Raw genomic sequence first — 15,642 nt, forward strand, 5'->3', positions numbered from 1 at the left:
CGTCGTCATCCGCTCCTCCACCTACTGATACCGACGACACGCATTCCTCTACTTCTTCGGATCATGAGGATCCTCCCCCTAGGAAGAAGGTGTGTAAAGAGCATTTTGTGGATGCCCCCACGCATCCTCCGGTCCTGACTTTTGATCCTTCGGATATTGTTCATCCCCACTCCACTTCCTGGCTTCCCTCCACTGCTGTCGCAGAGTATGTCCAAACACACATACGCCAACCTTTCGAGAAGGATGTTAGGGCAAGGCTTAGCTCCGAATGCCCTAGGCCAGATCTCGCTGACCATCTAGCGGAGACTCTTGAGGTTGACCCCACGATGGTCACCTATCTAAAAAAATATGCCAAAGACCCGAAGAAGGGTCTGGACAGGTCATGGCGTTCTTGTCAGGACAAGCTGCTTGATTCACTGGGTCCTCTTACAAAGATCCGGGATCTTGGATTCTTGGCCAAGGAGTCGTCGGCCCTTGTGGACCCGGATGAACTTATTGAGTGGGCACAGAGGGCCATTTGCCAGTTGGGTAATGCCAACTGTGCAATTTCATGTGAGAGATGCCGTTCGGTTCTTCTGAAACTTGATCCAAAGTTGGCTGAGCTCTCATCCTCGGAATCTGGTCCTACGGCACAAGGTCTGCTGTTTGGTCAACCCTTTTTAAAGGAACTCACAAAGTTTGTTGCCACCTTCAGTGGTTTGGATAAAGCTCAGGCTTCACTGCGGCGAGCATTCCGTCCGCTTTTTTGCCAAGGCCGGACGAAATAGGGGATGCTCGTTCGGCCGTGGCTCTCAGCAACAATCCCAGAGGGGATTCTAGTCCCAGAGAGGCAGAGGCCAAGACACCAGCTATGACACCAGATGCAATTTCTATCCCTCTCGCAAAGGGAGAGGCCAATATAGAAAGGGTCATTCCGGCAGAAACCAAGGTGGTTACCAGGATTCCAACACTTCAGGTGAGCCTGATTCCTGCTTGCGATGTGGTTCCGGGGGGCAGGATACGATTTTTTCTTGACAATTGACGTCTGATCTCCAGCGATGCTTGGGTGCTGGAAACTGTTCAGGGTTACAGAATAGAGTTTTACCAGCCCCAGCGTCAGTCCCACTCTCCCACTCCTCTGTGTTTTTCCCTTCAAGATTAGGAATTCATTTCGACAGAAATAAACGCCCTCCTCAAAAAGGGAGAGATAATTCTGACTGTCCGTCACCCCAAGGGGTTCGTCTGGTTGAAAAGAAAGGGAGCGGGTCACGCCTAGTTCTCAATCTACAGGACTTCGGGGTCGTTTACAGGCATTTCAAGATGGAGGGAATCCATCTGTTGCGGGATCTTCTGCGAGAAGGGGACTGGATGGTTAGTCTCGATCTCAAAGACACGTATTTGTCAATTCCCATCTTCGGTCCTCATCCCTGGTTGTATCGGCGTGTACTTGAACCCCAGTACACGCCGATGCAACCAGGGACCTAGCAGGGTAGCTGTAAGTATCCTGACAGCGAGCGAGACGGCATTTACCCACAATTATACTTTATATTCGGGAGAAGCTGATCTCATACAGATTCCGCCGCAGGTTATCTGGGACTTGAACAATAGTGGCCGCATTTTGATAAATCTCCTAGAATGAATACTGGTATTAACTTGTAACAGCGTAATAAATACCCAGTCGCAGATTTTAAACAGGAAGGAGAACCGGTCACACATAGTTTTACGATTGTTTGCATAATAAGAGCCGCAGACTTTGACATCTAGAATACTAGCTGCCCAGGAAATAAGGGGAGATCCGACTGACCCCCTTATTGTGACAGATAAACAGAAAGTCTTGATAAAGGTGGTAATTATCACTAGAAACCACCGAAACGCGTCGACGCCAGTCCTGGTATAATTCAAGACTCTGACATCGATGTTGACGCACAGATGCTGTAGTAGCAAAATATCGATGAAACCATAATGGAGTCCGAATGTACAACCTATATTTACAAATTTTTATGTTTTACTTTTTCTGTCTTTAGCTTCAATTGTGCAGGTCATAATTGATTGTCTTGTACTTATGTTTTTTTGATTAGGGCACTAGATTAGTTAGCCCAACAATATTGTTTTTAATCTCAATGTATTCATAATAAATGATTTTTTTTTAAACTGTCAATTTCTGGTGTTATATATGGATGTACTTTTTGCAATTAGAGGTATGTTTATGTGAACCTGTTTTTTAATTTGACTCAAGGGAACCTCTGAAACTTTGGTCTGTTGGCATCCTCCATTCAAGCGATCTTCCCGGGTCCTCTGCACTACAGGGCACTGCAGCGCTTGAAGATCCGTCATCTCCAGAGAGGCCCCCGATATTCAGATCAAATTCCTCTATCAGAGGAGGCGAGGTGGGAGATGCAATGGTGGTTGGACCACATGGATGCTTGGAATGGACGAGCCCTGTTCGGTGCGTCCCTGGAACTAGTGATAGAGTCCGATGCCAGCCTGTGGGGCTGGGGAGGCCAGTGCGGTCCTGTCTCGACGGGGGGTCGTTGGTCTTCCCAGGAGTTGTCTCTTCACATCAATTGCCTAGAACTCCTGGCGGGGTCCTTTGCGATCCGATGTTTCACTCCCCTTCAGTCCAATTGCTGCATACTTCTCCGCATGGACAACATATCGGCAGTCCGCTATGTCAACAAACTGGGCGGGACACGGTCCAGGGTGTTGGCGGAGATAGCCAAAAACTTTTGGCATTATTGTCTGCAACAAAAGATCACAGTTATTGCAGAATATCTTCCCGGCCGCAACAATAAGATTGCGGACTGGAATTCGAAACATCTTCTGGACTTCAGCGACTGGAGGCTCCATCCTCGCGTTTTCCGTTCTCTCCTCCGGGTCTGGGGCCGGTGTCAGATCGACCTGTTTGCCTCTCGCCTCAACTCCCAGCTCCCGCTGTTCTACAGTTGGAGGCCGGACCCGGAAGCCCTGGCCACGGATGCCTTTCTTCAGACATGGCTGATGATGATTCCCAGAGTCCTGTCTTACACGAAACGTTATCAGTCAGAATTGATTCTGATTGCCCCTCTGTGGAGGGCGCAAGCGTGGTTCCCGGTTCTCCTGGAGATGTGTTGTGCAGTGCCACTCCTTCTTCCCCAGAAGTGGAATCTCTTGCTGGATCCTCTCAACGATCCACATCCCCTGATTCTATCAGGAAATCTCCAGCTGCTGGCATGGCGAATTTCGGGGATCGCTGGTCGGTCCCAGGCCTTTCTCGAGATGCTTCCAAATTCATTAGTGAGGCCTGGTCACCCAATACTCACAAATGATACAAGGGATCTTGGAAGCGATGGTGTGACTGGTGTGTTCAACAGGAAGTTGATCCCACTTCAGCAGATGTCTCCATGATCATTAATTTTTTGGCCTCTCTTGCTTCCTCCGGTTTGGCTTATCGGACTGTCAACAATTTCCGTTCTGCCATTTCAGTGGGCCATCTACATATTGCTGGTAAGCCTGCGGGTGAGCACCCTTTGATTGCCAAGTTGCTTAAGGGTATCCGTCTGGCGAAACCTCTGTGTCCTAAGTACGTCTCTTTATGGGATGTTTCCATTGTTCTAAGATTTCTAGAGGCTTGGCCTACCAATTCTTTATTATCACGTAAACAACTGTCGGCCAAATTGACTATGTTGTTGTGCCTTGTTTCCTGCAAACGGGTGTCTGATGTTAGGGCTTTGGACTTGGCAGGTCGCAGCTTTACGCCCAAAGGTGTTACGTTTCTCCTTTCCAGACGTACCAAAACGAATACTACTTCGATTACCTATCCTTCCTTTCCCAATCATCCAAACCTTTGCGTTGTTCAATGTGTCAAAGATTATGAAGTAAGTACTGCTCCTTTACGTTCAGATATGCAGGGTCAATTGTTGATTGCTTTACAGAAACCCTTTTGTCCCGTTATCCCAGCTACTTTGGCTCGCTGGGTTGGATGGCTCATGTCAGAGTCTGGCATTGATGTTTCGATTTTTGGTGCTCATTCTGCACGAGGGGCAAGGCTTCTAAAGCATTCTCGATGGGTGTCACTCTTTTTGACATTATGAAGGCCGCAAATTGGTCTTCCGATTCCGTTTTCAAAACGTTTTATTATAAACCAATTGATCATATTGCTTCTGTAGTGGTGGATCAGCTTTAAACAAGCATAATCAGAGCCTCCTGTCCTGCCATAGAATTAAAAAACTGCGAACATACGTGACAAGAATTTTCAATTCTATTAAGGACAAGGAGGCGAGGATTATCCCACCCGTTGTTATTGTTTGTGCATATATCGATATTGTGAACATGTTGCTATTTGCATATGGATTTCTGCAAATCTCTTGTTTTTTCTACCACCCCCCCTTCCTCCCTCCTCCCCCCCTCCTTTTTGTTGATTTCAATTTATGCACTGGATGTGTATTACGGCTCTATGTCTTTTTCAGGTTCTGACCCGAAGTAGAGGTTTTCTATGACACCTGTCTTCGCTTGCCTTTCCGTGGATCTCTGGGTCCGGTGTTCTTCTGTTGCCTGCATCCTAGTTCACCTTGTACATCTGCCACGATCGTTGACTTCTTTCCTTTACTGTTTATTGGCTGCTGAGCAGTTCTAATAAAGAAATGAGAATAAGCATAATCCTCGCCTCCTTGTCCTTAATAGAATTGAAAATTCTTGTCACGTATGTTCGCAAATTTTGAAATGTCCCCCAGGCCTAATCTTTCCTGAGCTCTGTCAGTCCTTCTTCTATGTTGGTGAGGGCTGAGACAGTGGTCCTTCATCCGATTTCTAGTTGGAGCCCCCTTGCAGTCCTACTTCTATGCCAGTGATGTGTTTCAGTTTTTATTTTGAAACGCTGGCTCCCGCCCCCAGGCGGCGTCACATCCAGTCAGGATAGCCTTCGGCTGTTGGGTCACGTGCTGCCTGTCACCGAGGAATGTCACATTGACAGGTGGCCGCGCGGGGGGACGGTTAACGGACAGAGTCAAAGTGTTTAGGGGGGAGGTGGGGTGTCACCGACTGCATACCGTGTAGGGAGTTCATGCTCGCCTGCCAACGTTTCTAGGACATTTCGCAAACGGACGCTTGCTCAAAACTGGGTCCGAGGGAGGAAGAGAGAGGGTGGGCGACAGGAAGTGACGTCGAGACAGCCTGCCCTGTGGTCCCGTAGAGTTCACTGGGGGTGCGAGGTCCAAGTTGCTCCGCCTGGGGAGGAACTAGGGGTGTACGGGTATAATGACAGTGTCAGGGTAAAAGAAACTGCGGGGGGGGGGGCGAAGTGCCTGGTCACGCGCGTGATGGGAGCGCTCTCTGTCCTACCTCGCGCACCTCTGGGCTCCTGAGGGCTACAAACCATAAATACAACACTCATCCACACAAGTACTCTTGGGACCCCACCCCCAGTGTCCCATGTCCCTGTATATTTTTCAAGATCAAACCCCCCAGTCGCTGTTCATCTATTCACCCGTCCCTGTCACCTCACCCCCAGCCCCTTACCTACAAAGTGACCCCCTTCCACATGTGACACCCCAAGAGAGTCTTACCTTTTCACCCAACACCGCTTTTCGTACTGTAATGTTCCAGCCCCTGTTAAACTACAGGTCCCAGAATGCAGTGCGTCGGTGGCTAACAATGCATGGCTGGCTGGGTTTGGTACAAGCGACATGTGACCCCTGCTGAGCAATACATGTTTCTTGCCATGCCTCCGATACCAATATGTCTATGTCCCAACCCGTAGTCTACTCTACCTATGACAAGTCCCTGCTCCAACCCCTCGCACACCTGTCAACTCACTCTTCCTGGACGATATCACCCTCCTGTCAGTGCTACTCACCCTCCTGAAAGGAAGACGCATCAGTAGCTCCCCCTTTCAACCTACGCCACCCTTTGAAACAGTGTATGCCCACTGAATGGCTGCACCCGTGTAAACACCTGAGATCACCATTAATAAAGTGCCAATATGTTGAAGGGTAGCTGTGGGCGCTATCTCGTGTCTTACAACCCCATTCTCTTAACCTGAGCCCTAATAGTCGGAGTCAACCCCAGACTGATGCTCCCCATACCTCGCCTGCTTCCCCAATGGCGCCTCCTCAAAGCACCGCACTTCTCTTCCTGCCCCAGCCCACCTGTCCTCATCCGGCCATGTTCAAGTCTGACCGTGCCCGCACTGCTGAAACACCTGGCCACGCAGAAGAAGGCAGTGGGTGGCCACTGGCCACCCACTGCCTTCTTCTGCGATCCCCTTCCCAGGACCCCGGACCAACCCTCACTCACACCAAGGGTCAATGTCCTGCTGCCCACCTGCCATCCCGATGCCCTTTGACACCTCCTGGTTATCCACACACTGGTCCAGCCCTCTCCCAGGGCCCAATGCCCTGCTCTGTCTTCCAGGGCCCCACTCATTCCCACTGACCCCTGCCCTTCCTGCCCACCTCCCATCCTGATGCCCCTTGACCCCCTGGGTTATCCATACCCCCACCAGTCTCACCTGCCGGAAGATCAGCCCCTGCTGCTGCCCTGCGCGGGCACAGTAGCCCCTGAGTCCCCCGGACATGGGGGGTCCAAGGGCCCGTGGGCCTGCCTTCCAGACGGAGCCCAACATCCTCAGCGCAAAAGAGACGAGTGGGTGCCGGCAGGGCTGGGGCAGAGGGTGACACTGACAGCAGCGGGCGTGCAGGGGAGGGGTCTGGGCGTGCAGGGGAGGTGCCTGGGAAGACAGTGGGAGTGCACGGAAGAGGCCTGGGCGTGCAGGGGAGGAGCTTGAGGTGGCACAGGGGATGAGGGGGCAGCAAAAGGCGGGCAAGGAGGACCCTCGGCAGAAGGTAACAGGAGAGGCGGCAGTCAGTGGGCAGAGAGCGGCCTGTGATGGGCAGAGAGGAGGGGGGACAGGACAGTACATTGAGGGTTAGGGAGGGCCTGAGCGGGGGGTGGCCCTGGGCAGCGGGCGGGGACTGTGCCCACTGGGCAGGGGCTGGAGCAGGTAAGTAAGGAACGTGTCAGATCTTGGAGCCTCGCCAGACAGTAAGGGCACTAGTGGGATGTAGGGGAGGGTCCCTACCTAGGCGGATGGAGGCGGGGACAGAGGGAAGCAGACTCAGACGATCAGAGCAGACAGGGAGGGGCTCGATGACAGGGGAGGGGCAGTGGACAAGGAGGGCGGGCCGGGTACAACATAGGACTCCCCCAACCAGGCACCATGCCGGGAGGTGCCACCGCAGGCCAATAGGATCTTCCCGAGGGAGGTCCCAAACCAACCCAGCTGTGGACTGGAAAGTAGGGTAATTTACGTTCACTCTTTATTCTAAATGTGTTGCGTAGTATTCACGAGCAAGCATCAAGTACTCTGCGGGAACTATGTGAAGTTAGTACTCGGCAGGACGTGTTGGCAAATAGTAAGGACCGTGTGAGGACGATTTATTTATTTATTTACTGTAGTTTTATGTAGCAAGGACTTTACAAAAAAGGTGTCAGAGCGTTTGACAATAGAACCAAGCACGTTACATAAGGAGATTTACACACTAACAAGTTACAAATACAGTCGGGATAATAAAAAAACTAACAAGCATTTGCAATGCAATAGGTCTCGCATTAATTAAGTTTGAGCTATTGGCATTGCGAAATATTGCAACACCAATTGCAACAAAAGTCTATAAACTGTAGGCCAAAAAAATGTGCATTTTTTGTGTAGCAATGGTGGCATGCTGCGCTTTAGATGAAAATGTTTAAAAGTAAAGTGTACCATACTGCGATTGCTACAATAGTTAATTGTGGATGCATTAACAATTGATGTGTGCACTGATGGCTGGTGGTGTGTGAGCCTGTAGAAATGGTGCATTGATGGCTGTTGGTGTGTGTGCCTGGTGGAAGTGTGCACTGACGGCTGGTAGTGTGTGCTTGGTGGAAGCGTGAACTGATGGCTGATGGAGTTTTTGCCCGGTGAAAGCGTGCACTGACTACTGATGGTGTCTGTGCCCAGTGAAAATGTGCACTGATGGCCGGTGTTGTGTATGCCTGGTGAAAGCGTGCACTGATGGCTGGTGGTGTGTGTGTGCCTGTTGATAGTTTGCACTGATGGCTGATGGTGTGTGTGCCTGGTGAAAGCGTGCACTGACGGCTGGTGGTGTGTGCCTGGTGAAAGTGTGCACTGACTGCTGGTGGTGTGTGTGTGCCTGGTGAAAGCATGCACTGACGGCTGGTGGTGTGTGCCTGGTGGAAGCGTGCACTGACGGCTGGTGGTGTTTGTGCCCGGTGAAAGCGTGCACTGGCGGCTGGTGGTGTGTGTGCCTGGTGAAAGCATGCACTGACGACTGATGGTGTCTGTGCCTGGTGAGTGTGTACTGACTGCTGGTGGTGTGTATGCCTGGATAAAGCGTGCACTGACGGCTGGCGGTGTGTGTGGCCGCTGATGGTGTCTGTGCCTGGTGAGTGTGCACTGACGTCCGGTGGTGTGTATGCCCGGTAAAAGCATGCACTGACGGCTGGTGGTGTGTGTGCCTGATGAAAGCATGCACTGACGTCTGGTAGTGTGTGTGTGTGGTGGAAGCGTGCACTGACGGCTGGTGGGGTTTGTGCCCGGTGAAATCGTGCACTGACGGCTGGTGGTGTTTTTGCCCGGTGAAAGCGTGCACTGATGACTGATGGTGTCTGTGCCTGGTGAGTGTGCACTGACGGTCGGTGGTGTGTATCCCTGGTGAAAGCGTGCACTGACGTCTGGTGGTGTGTGTGTGGTGGAAGTGTTCCTTAATTGGGTGCTTAGAAACTGGAAGCATCCCAAAATTACACCCATTCAAGGTTGTGATGAAGCAAAACATAATCATGTGCCTTATTTGGTTTCTTGGTTAGCAAGCTTTCACACATGCGAAGGGGCTTCTTAGTATCGTCAATGGGAAAAGAATGATGTAATTAAAAACAATAATAATCACGCTCGTCCAGTAAAATAGCACTGCACCAGGAACAACAATTGAAAGCGCTTTAGCGCTTCTTTGGTAGAAGGAAGCGCTATGGACTGTGTGTGAAATCCAAGAAAGAGTTCAGAATGCAAAGGCAGAGGGCAGCTAGGCATGCCCCGACATGAGTGGATCCTTACTCTTGTTCGAACAACGATGGGTCTATAGACTACGCACGGACCTGTATGGGCTGAATGATGTAATCTCCTGGGGTAATCTAAGGTGATACACCCGATGTGTATACCACACATAAAATATTACCCTTAATAATTTACCAACTGAAAAAACCTCTTGCAACAGTCTGAGATGAAGTAATCCATGTATACACATAAGGCAGTACCCACAATATCTATATGGAATATGACACAATAGTCTGGGGAACTACACTATCAATGGAAAAACTAGCGGTGATACAAATACATACTGGTTCCCTGCGACACTGCTAATTTGACGAGCCATGAATAAATAACTAAGGGACTACACTTTTTGTCCATTTCTCCGAATTATCAATAAAGATTGTTCTTTTGAATCACCTCATGGACAACCGTTGATTGTAAGACCCCACACTTATTGACAGAAACGTATCTTTGACCACGTATGAAGGTAATTACACTAAAAGTAAGGGACATACATGTTGCCATTTCAAACAGATTGAATAAAAGTGTGTTAAAGTTGTCTGGCTTTGAATTTCTCTCCTATTTACCTCATGAACCTAAATCAATGCGGTGGAACTACCTGTCCCATGATCCTTCGGTACCAGTAACTGCTTACAGGCTGCCCAAATGTGAAACTTCCGGCTACGTGCCGTAACAGCGCATACACTGCAGCACCTTTATAACATGACATCCAGCCTGCCGCTATCTGTACCACGGCACAGAGCGAAACATAGCATCGGTAACATAGCCGGGCGTACCTATTGACAAAATAAGTGGGTCTGTGGGGCAGTTGATTTTTGGCAAAGCGCCTCTCCTTTACAAGTTAAGGTCGGAAACGGACTGGCATCCATTGCCGACATCGAAGTACCAGAGCGTATTGTTGCATCGTGTGTGTGAATGTGCGTCTCATATGGAGATACAAAACTATGCATGGGCACTCCAATACATTAGTGTGAACTGTACATGATCCCACATGAAGGCAGACACTTATCCTTTCATTTAGCGTGACACGTGGTGGATGTTGATCAGGGTTGGTGCATAATTGGTCTTCCCGTTGAAAGAGATCTATGGCAGGATCTTCTGCAATAGCTAGAACCAGGTGATAAACAAGCGGGAGTTGTGTGAGCGCGTGCGGGGCTGACGTTAGCGGCGCGGCTGACGTCAGCGGCGCGGTCGCCTGGCCTTGGAGGCTGCAGGAGCGCGAGACGGGCGCGCGGGCAAAGAGTTGGTGGCGGAGCAAGGTGTTGTGCGGGGGCACGCGGGCAGCCTAGAGGGAGCCAGAGGCTCAGGAAGACGTGCGGGTGGAACGACGGGGCGCAGTGGCACCTCCCGCTGCCGCCTGCAGCCATGGCGCGGCGCAAGCTGCGATCCTCGGGACTGGAGTTGTGAGATCTACAAAGGTAAGGAGAGCTGCGACCCCAGCGGATGGGTCAGATCTGGGTGCTGGGGGGCGGTGGGGTGGGTGAGCCCTCCTCAATTGTGCTGGTGTGCTGTGCTAGCGGAAGGTAGCACTTCGGGGCGCATTGACAGGCCGTGGAGTCATAACTGCAGGAGGTTTGCAAGGGAGACAGGAGATGGGCACAGCGCGTAACTGTGGTGAACGCTGGCGTCCCTATCCGATCTGCAGCCTGCGCGTGCCCATCTCCTGTCTCCCTTGCAAGCCCTTGAAAGCAGACTCCACGACTATATGTCTCGCTGCGACAGCACTTCGCGCTGCGTCGCAGGTGCGAGACCTAAAAATAAAATAAGAGATGACAAAATTAGGTTAATACAGGTATAGAATACATATTTACAAGATTGAGCACAAGTGCAAGCAAAGCAGCCTTGAGGATCATGAAAACGGTTTGAATTAATCCTGGAAGTGTCTTTGGGAGAGAAAAGATTGGTGATCTGTTTTGAAAGTCTGGATAGAGGTGGTAGTTCGGAGGATTGGAGGAAGCGAGTTCCAGATTCTAGCTACATTGCCTGAGAAGGATTGAGCCAGGCGTGCAAAGCCCGTAGAGCTAAAAGGGCTTCAGCCCCCCGTGTGTCTCAGCCCGGGCGGCTGCAGCTCGAGCTGCTGTGGGCTCAGCTGGGCAGTGTCTGGAGTCTTATCTCCGGCAGGCCTGAGTTTTTCACAGGTCTTTAACCCCTTGCATGCTTGCCGTCACGCGTCATGGTGGGTGTGTGCGCTGGACGGCCCCATGCCGTCCGAATCCTGCCCACCAATTAAAATACCCGCACAGCGCGAAAATTTGCGCCGCATGCAAGGGGTTAAAGACCATTTGCATATTTACATACCTTTGTAAACTGGTTACCAACGCTTCGTTTGTTTTTCTGGTTCCAGTTTTCCCTGCCCCCACCCCCCACTCTGCCTATTCCTCACATTTGTATTTTACATTTACTGCCATAGTGTGAGAATGCATTTCATGAAATGGAATATAAAGTAGGGTTGCCAAAAGAAAAAGGCCAGCCATGTGTTGTTTAAAGAGCCTGCACAGACCTCGTCTTCATACTAAATAGGGCTATAAAAAAAAAGTATGTATTTGATTGTAATGTGACTTTTCTGTCTTTGTTCCCTATAATTATCAGTCATGGATCATTCAGGCCGCCCTAGAACTCAATTACAAGTGCTTTTTATTTATATTTGCTGGGTGTGATGTGATAATTTCTTTTGGCCCCAGAAACGAAACATGCCGCTGAATGGAGAACTTATTTAAGAGGGGAATGGTGGGTTTTGGGGAGGCCAGCAAGGAGAGAGTTGCAGTAGTCCAATCTGGAGAGAACCAGTGATTGGACCAAGGTGTTTAGGTCTTGCTTCGGAAAGAAAAGAAACAATGAAACTCTAAGATTCCTGCAAAGACGGTGAAGCAGTGAGAGCTCCCTCCGCAGTTCTGTGTAATAGTAGGACCTCTGTACCCTGTGCAAGGCTAAGATTATTCTGCATGGGTTGTGCTAGTAATGCCAGTACTCTAAGAAACTGTGTGACAGTCAGTAAGTAATCTCTCTGTAGGGATTGCGAGGCTCTAAGCATTCTGAAGGGACTTTGGGGGCTGTGCTGAGCTGGGACAGTGAAGACTTGAGTCATTACGTGCTCGGTGGGGACTTTGGGCTGCATCCCAGGGCTATGCCAGGACAGCGCCTCTCTGCTGAGGTGGGACAGTGAAGACTTGAGTCATTACGTGCTCGGTGGGGACTTTGGGCTGCATCCCAGGGCTATGCCAGGACAGCGCCTCTCTGCTGAGCTGGGACAGTGAAGACTTGAGTCATTACGTGCTCGGTGGGGACTTTGGGCTGCATCCCAGGGCTATGCCAGGACAGCGCCTCTCTGCTGAGCTGGGGCAGTGAAGACTTGAGTCATTACGTGCTCTGTGGGGACTTTGGGACAGTGGGCACTGCAGGGTCTGTGAGAAACTGCATCTCAGGGCTATGCCAGGACAGCGCCTCTCTGCTGAGCTGGGACAGTGAAGACTTGAGTCATTACGTGCTTGGTGGGGACTTTGGGCTGCATCCCGGGGCTATGCCAGGACGGCGCCTCTCTGCTGAGCTGGGACAGTGAAGACTTGAGTCATTACGTGCTCGGTGGGGACTTTGGAGCAGTGGGCGCTGCAGGGTCTGTGAGACACTGCATCCCAGGGCTATGCCAGGACAGCGCCACTCTGCTGAGCTGGGACAGTGAAGACTTGAGTCATTACGTGCTCGGTGGGGACTTTGGGCTGCATCCCGGGGCTATGCCAGGACGGCGCCTCTCTGCTGAGCTCGGACAGTGAAGACTTGAGTCATTACGTGCTCTATGGGGACTTTGGGGCAGTGAGCACTGCAGGGTCTGTGAGGCGCTGCATCCCAGGAGGCAGTGAGCACTGCAGGGTCTGTGAGACACTGCATCCCAGGGCTATTCCAGGACGGCGCCTCTTGCTGAGCTGGGACAGTGAAGACTTGAGCCATTACGTGCTCTGTGGGGACTTTGGGGCAGTGGGCACTGCCGGATCTGTAAGACACTGCATCCCAGGAGGCAGTGAGCACTGCAGGGTCTGTGAGACTGCATCCCTGGGCAATGCCAGGACGGCGCCTCTCTGCTGAGCTGGGACAGTGAAGACTTGAGTCATTACGTGCTCTGTGGGGACTTTAGGGCAGTGGGCACTTCAGGGTCTGTGAGACACTGCAACCCAGGAGGCAGTGAGCACTGCAGGGTCTGTGAGACACTGCATTCAGGGGCTCTGTAAGGACGGTGCCTCTCTGCTGAGCTCGGACAGTGAAGACGACTTGAGTCATTACGTGCTCTGTGGGGACTTTGGGGCAGTGAGCACTGCAGGGTCGGTGAGACACTGCATCCAGGGGTTCTGTAAGGACGGTGCCTCTCTGCTGAGCTCGGACAGTGAAGATGACTTGAGTCATTACGTGCTCTGTGGAGACTTTAGGGCTGTGAGCACTGCAGGGTCTGTGAGACACTGCATCCCAGGAGGCAGTGAGCACTGCAGGGTCTGTGAGAACCTGCATCCAGGGGCTCTGTAAGGACGGCGCCTCTCTGCTGAGCTCGGACAGGGAAGTCTGGAGTCATTACGTGCTCTGTGGGGACTTTGGGGCAGTGGGTGTAGTGTCGCTCTTTCTACAGAATGCACACAGACACGGTTGAAGGTACCACCTCCTTTATTCAGCTCCTTCTTTGGACAGAGCCAACGGCTAACTGACCCCTTGGTCCCCGGCTCCTCCCTTTCTGCCCGCCCTCGTCCCTCGCTCGGGCCGGTCCTAGTGCCTGACCAGTTTGGTCACTGGGCACTATTGCATTGACATCATTACATCTCCCCCCTCTGTGAATAAAAGAAACCAAAAAAACATAGACACCACAGCAAACTGTCTTTCTTTAAAGTTCTTCGATAAGGCGAGACGGTTTTGTGATCACACGTCTGGGGCGTGACTGGAGGTCGGGACTGTCACCCTCATTCTCATCGGCAATCTCCATCAATGCCTGACTGTGATTTGGCAGCGTCTCTGGTTCTCTCTGCTCCAGCTTCGGTTCGGTCAGTAGCTCTTTAACATTGGGTCCGCACTTTTTGAAGTACGTCACGTTCCTGGTAAGTCTTCTTCCGTCGATCTCTACAGTGATCATAGTTCCTGTTTGTTGTATCACCTTCAGCGGAACCTCATGATATCTGCAGTCAGTCTTCCGGTGCTGCTCTTGTCGTGCCAGCACCCAGTCTCCCTCTTGGATTTGAGGGGGAGTAGCATGACGCCGCTCATCGGCATAGTCCTTCATCTTTTCCTTCTTTATTTTGTCTCTGGCCGCGATCTCCTCATGGTCAGAGTCAGGATACTGTTCGTTCGCTGCCGTATTCATCATTGGTATTCTGGTGCGCCCTGGGCGTCCCAGCATGAGAGTGGCAGGACATTTGCCTGTGGGGGAGTGAGGCGTATTTCGGTATGCTCGCAATACCTCGTTGAGTGCTGCCTGAAGGCTCTTTCTGGTGAGTTCTGCTTGCTGAATGGCCTTCTTGATCGTGGCCATGAAACGTTCGATCATTCCGTTGGCCTGCGGCCATAATGGTGTGGTCTTGCGGTGTGTGAAGTTGAGGTGCTGAGCAAAATCAGCAAAGTCATGGCTGTTGAATGGAGGCCCATTATCTGACTTCACCACTAGGGGAATGCCCCATGCGGCAAAGACCTCCTCTAGGATCGGTATGGCACTCAATGCTTTCGTGGATGTGCACCGTTGTGCGATGGGGAATCTGGAATATTCGTCCATGATGACCAGGACGTATTGGCCCGATTTGATTGGCCCAAAGAAGTCAATGGCAATGTGTTGCCAGACACCCTCCGGTAGTTGAGACATTTGTAGTGGTGCAGGAGGATCCGGACGGCTCACCAGTTGACATTGCGGGCAGTCCTTCAGGGTCATCTCCACCATCAGGTCTAGTGTTGGGAACCAGACTCTTTCGCGGAGTGCTCTTTTTGTGGCTACTATGCCCCGGTGTCCTTCATGTGCTAGGTTGATGACCCCTTGTCTGAGTCGTCGTGGGATCACTATTCTGGTGTCTCGTAAGATGAGACCATTTGCTGCTATCAACAGTTCCTCGCGGACATGTTTGAATGCCGCCATCTCTTGGTCGTTTTGTTCACTGCTTTGCGTGTGTCTCCAGCTGTTAGTTTGGATCATACGTTTCACCTCTTGCAGGGTGGCATCAGTTTGGTCGCTTCACAAATGGCCTCCAGTGGAACAGCCGGAGGCCTCGCTTGGTCCACTACGAAGTGAATGTATTCGTCCGCGATTGATTGTTCTGATTTGCTGGATCTGGTGGGGTGCCGGGACATGTAGTCTGCGGGGTTTGCATCTTTTCCTGGCTTGTGAATTATGGTGTAGGTGTATTCTTGGAGCCGTAGGCCCCATCGCTCTATTCTCGGTGGCATTTTTGCTCGCGGGTTTCCAAAGATTGTGGTCAAGGCTTGGTGGTCAGTCACTAGTATAAAACGTTTTCCAAAGATGAAAATGTGGAAGTGTTCACACGCCCAGACAACAGCCAAGCTTTCTTTTTCTGGCTGTGAATATGCTCTCTCCGTGTCTGTCTAGACAGAAGGGTAATATGGGGTCCCAA

General features: G+C 51.2%; 1 protein-coding gene across 1 annotated transcript in view; it reads right to left on the reverse strand.

The window, feature by feature from the left end:
* LOC144770804 (persulfide dioxygenase ETHE1, mitochondrial-like) overlaps positions 1 to 7,035 on the reverse strand; it is an 81,140-nt gene extending 74,105 nt beyond the window's left edge. The window contains exon 1 of the mRNA XM_078655569.1: positions 6,464 to 7,035. Coding sequence (XP_078511695.1) covers positions 6,464 to 6,874 — 411 coding nt within the window. The 5' untranslated portion in view covers positions 6,875 to 7,035. The remainder of the gene's footprint in view (positions 1 to 6,463) is intronic.
* Between the last annotated feature and the right edge of the window lie 8,607 nt (positions 7,036 to 15,642).

Source organism: Lissotriton helveticus, chromosome 7, assembly GCF_964261635.1.
Source record: "Lissotriton helveticus chromosome 7, aLisHel1.1, whole genome shotgun sequence".
Lineage (NCBI taxonomy): Eukaryota > Metazoa > Chordata > Amphibia > Caudata > Salamandridae > Lissotriton > Lissotriton helveticus.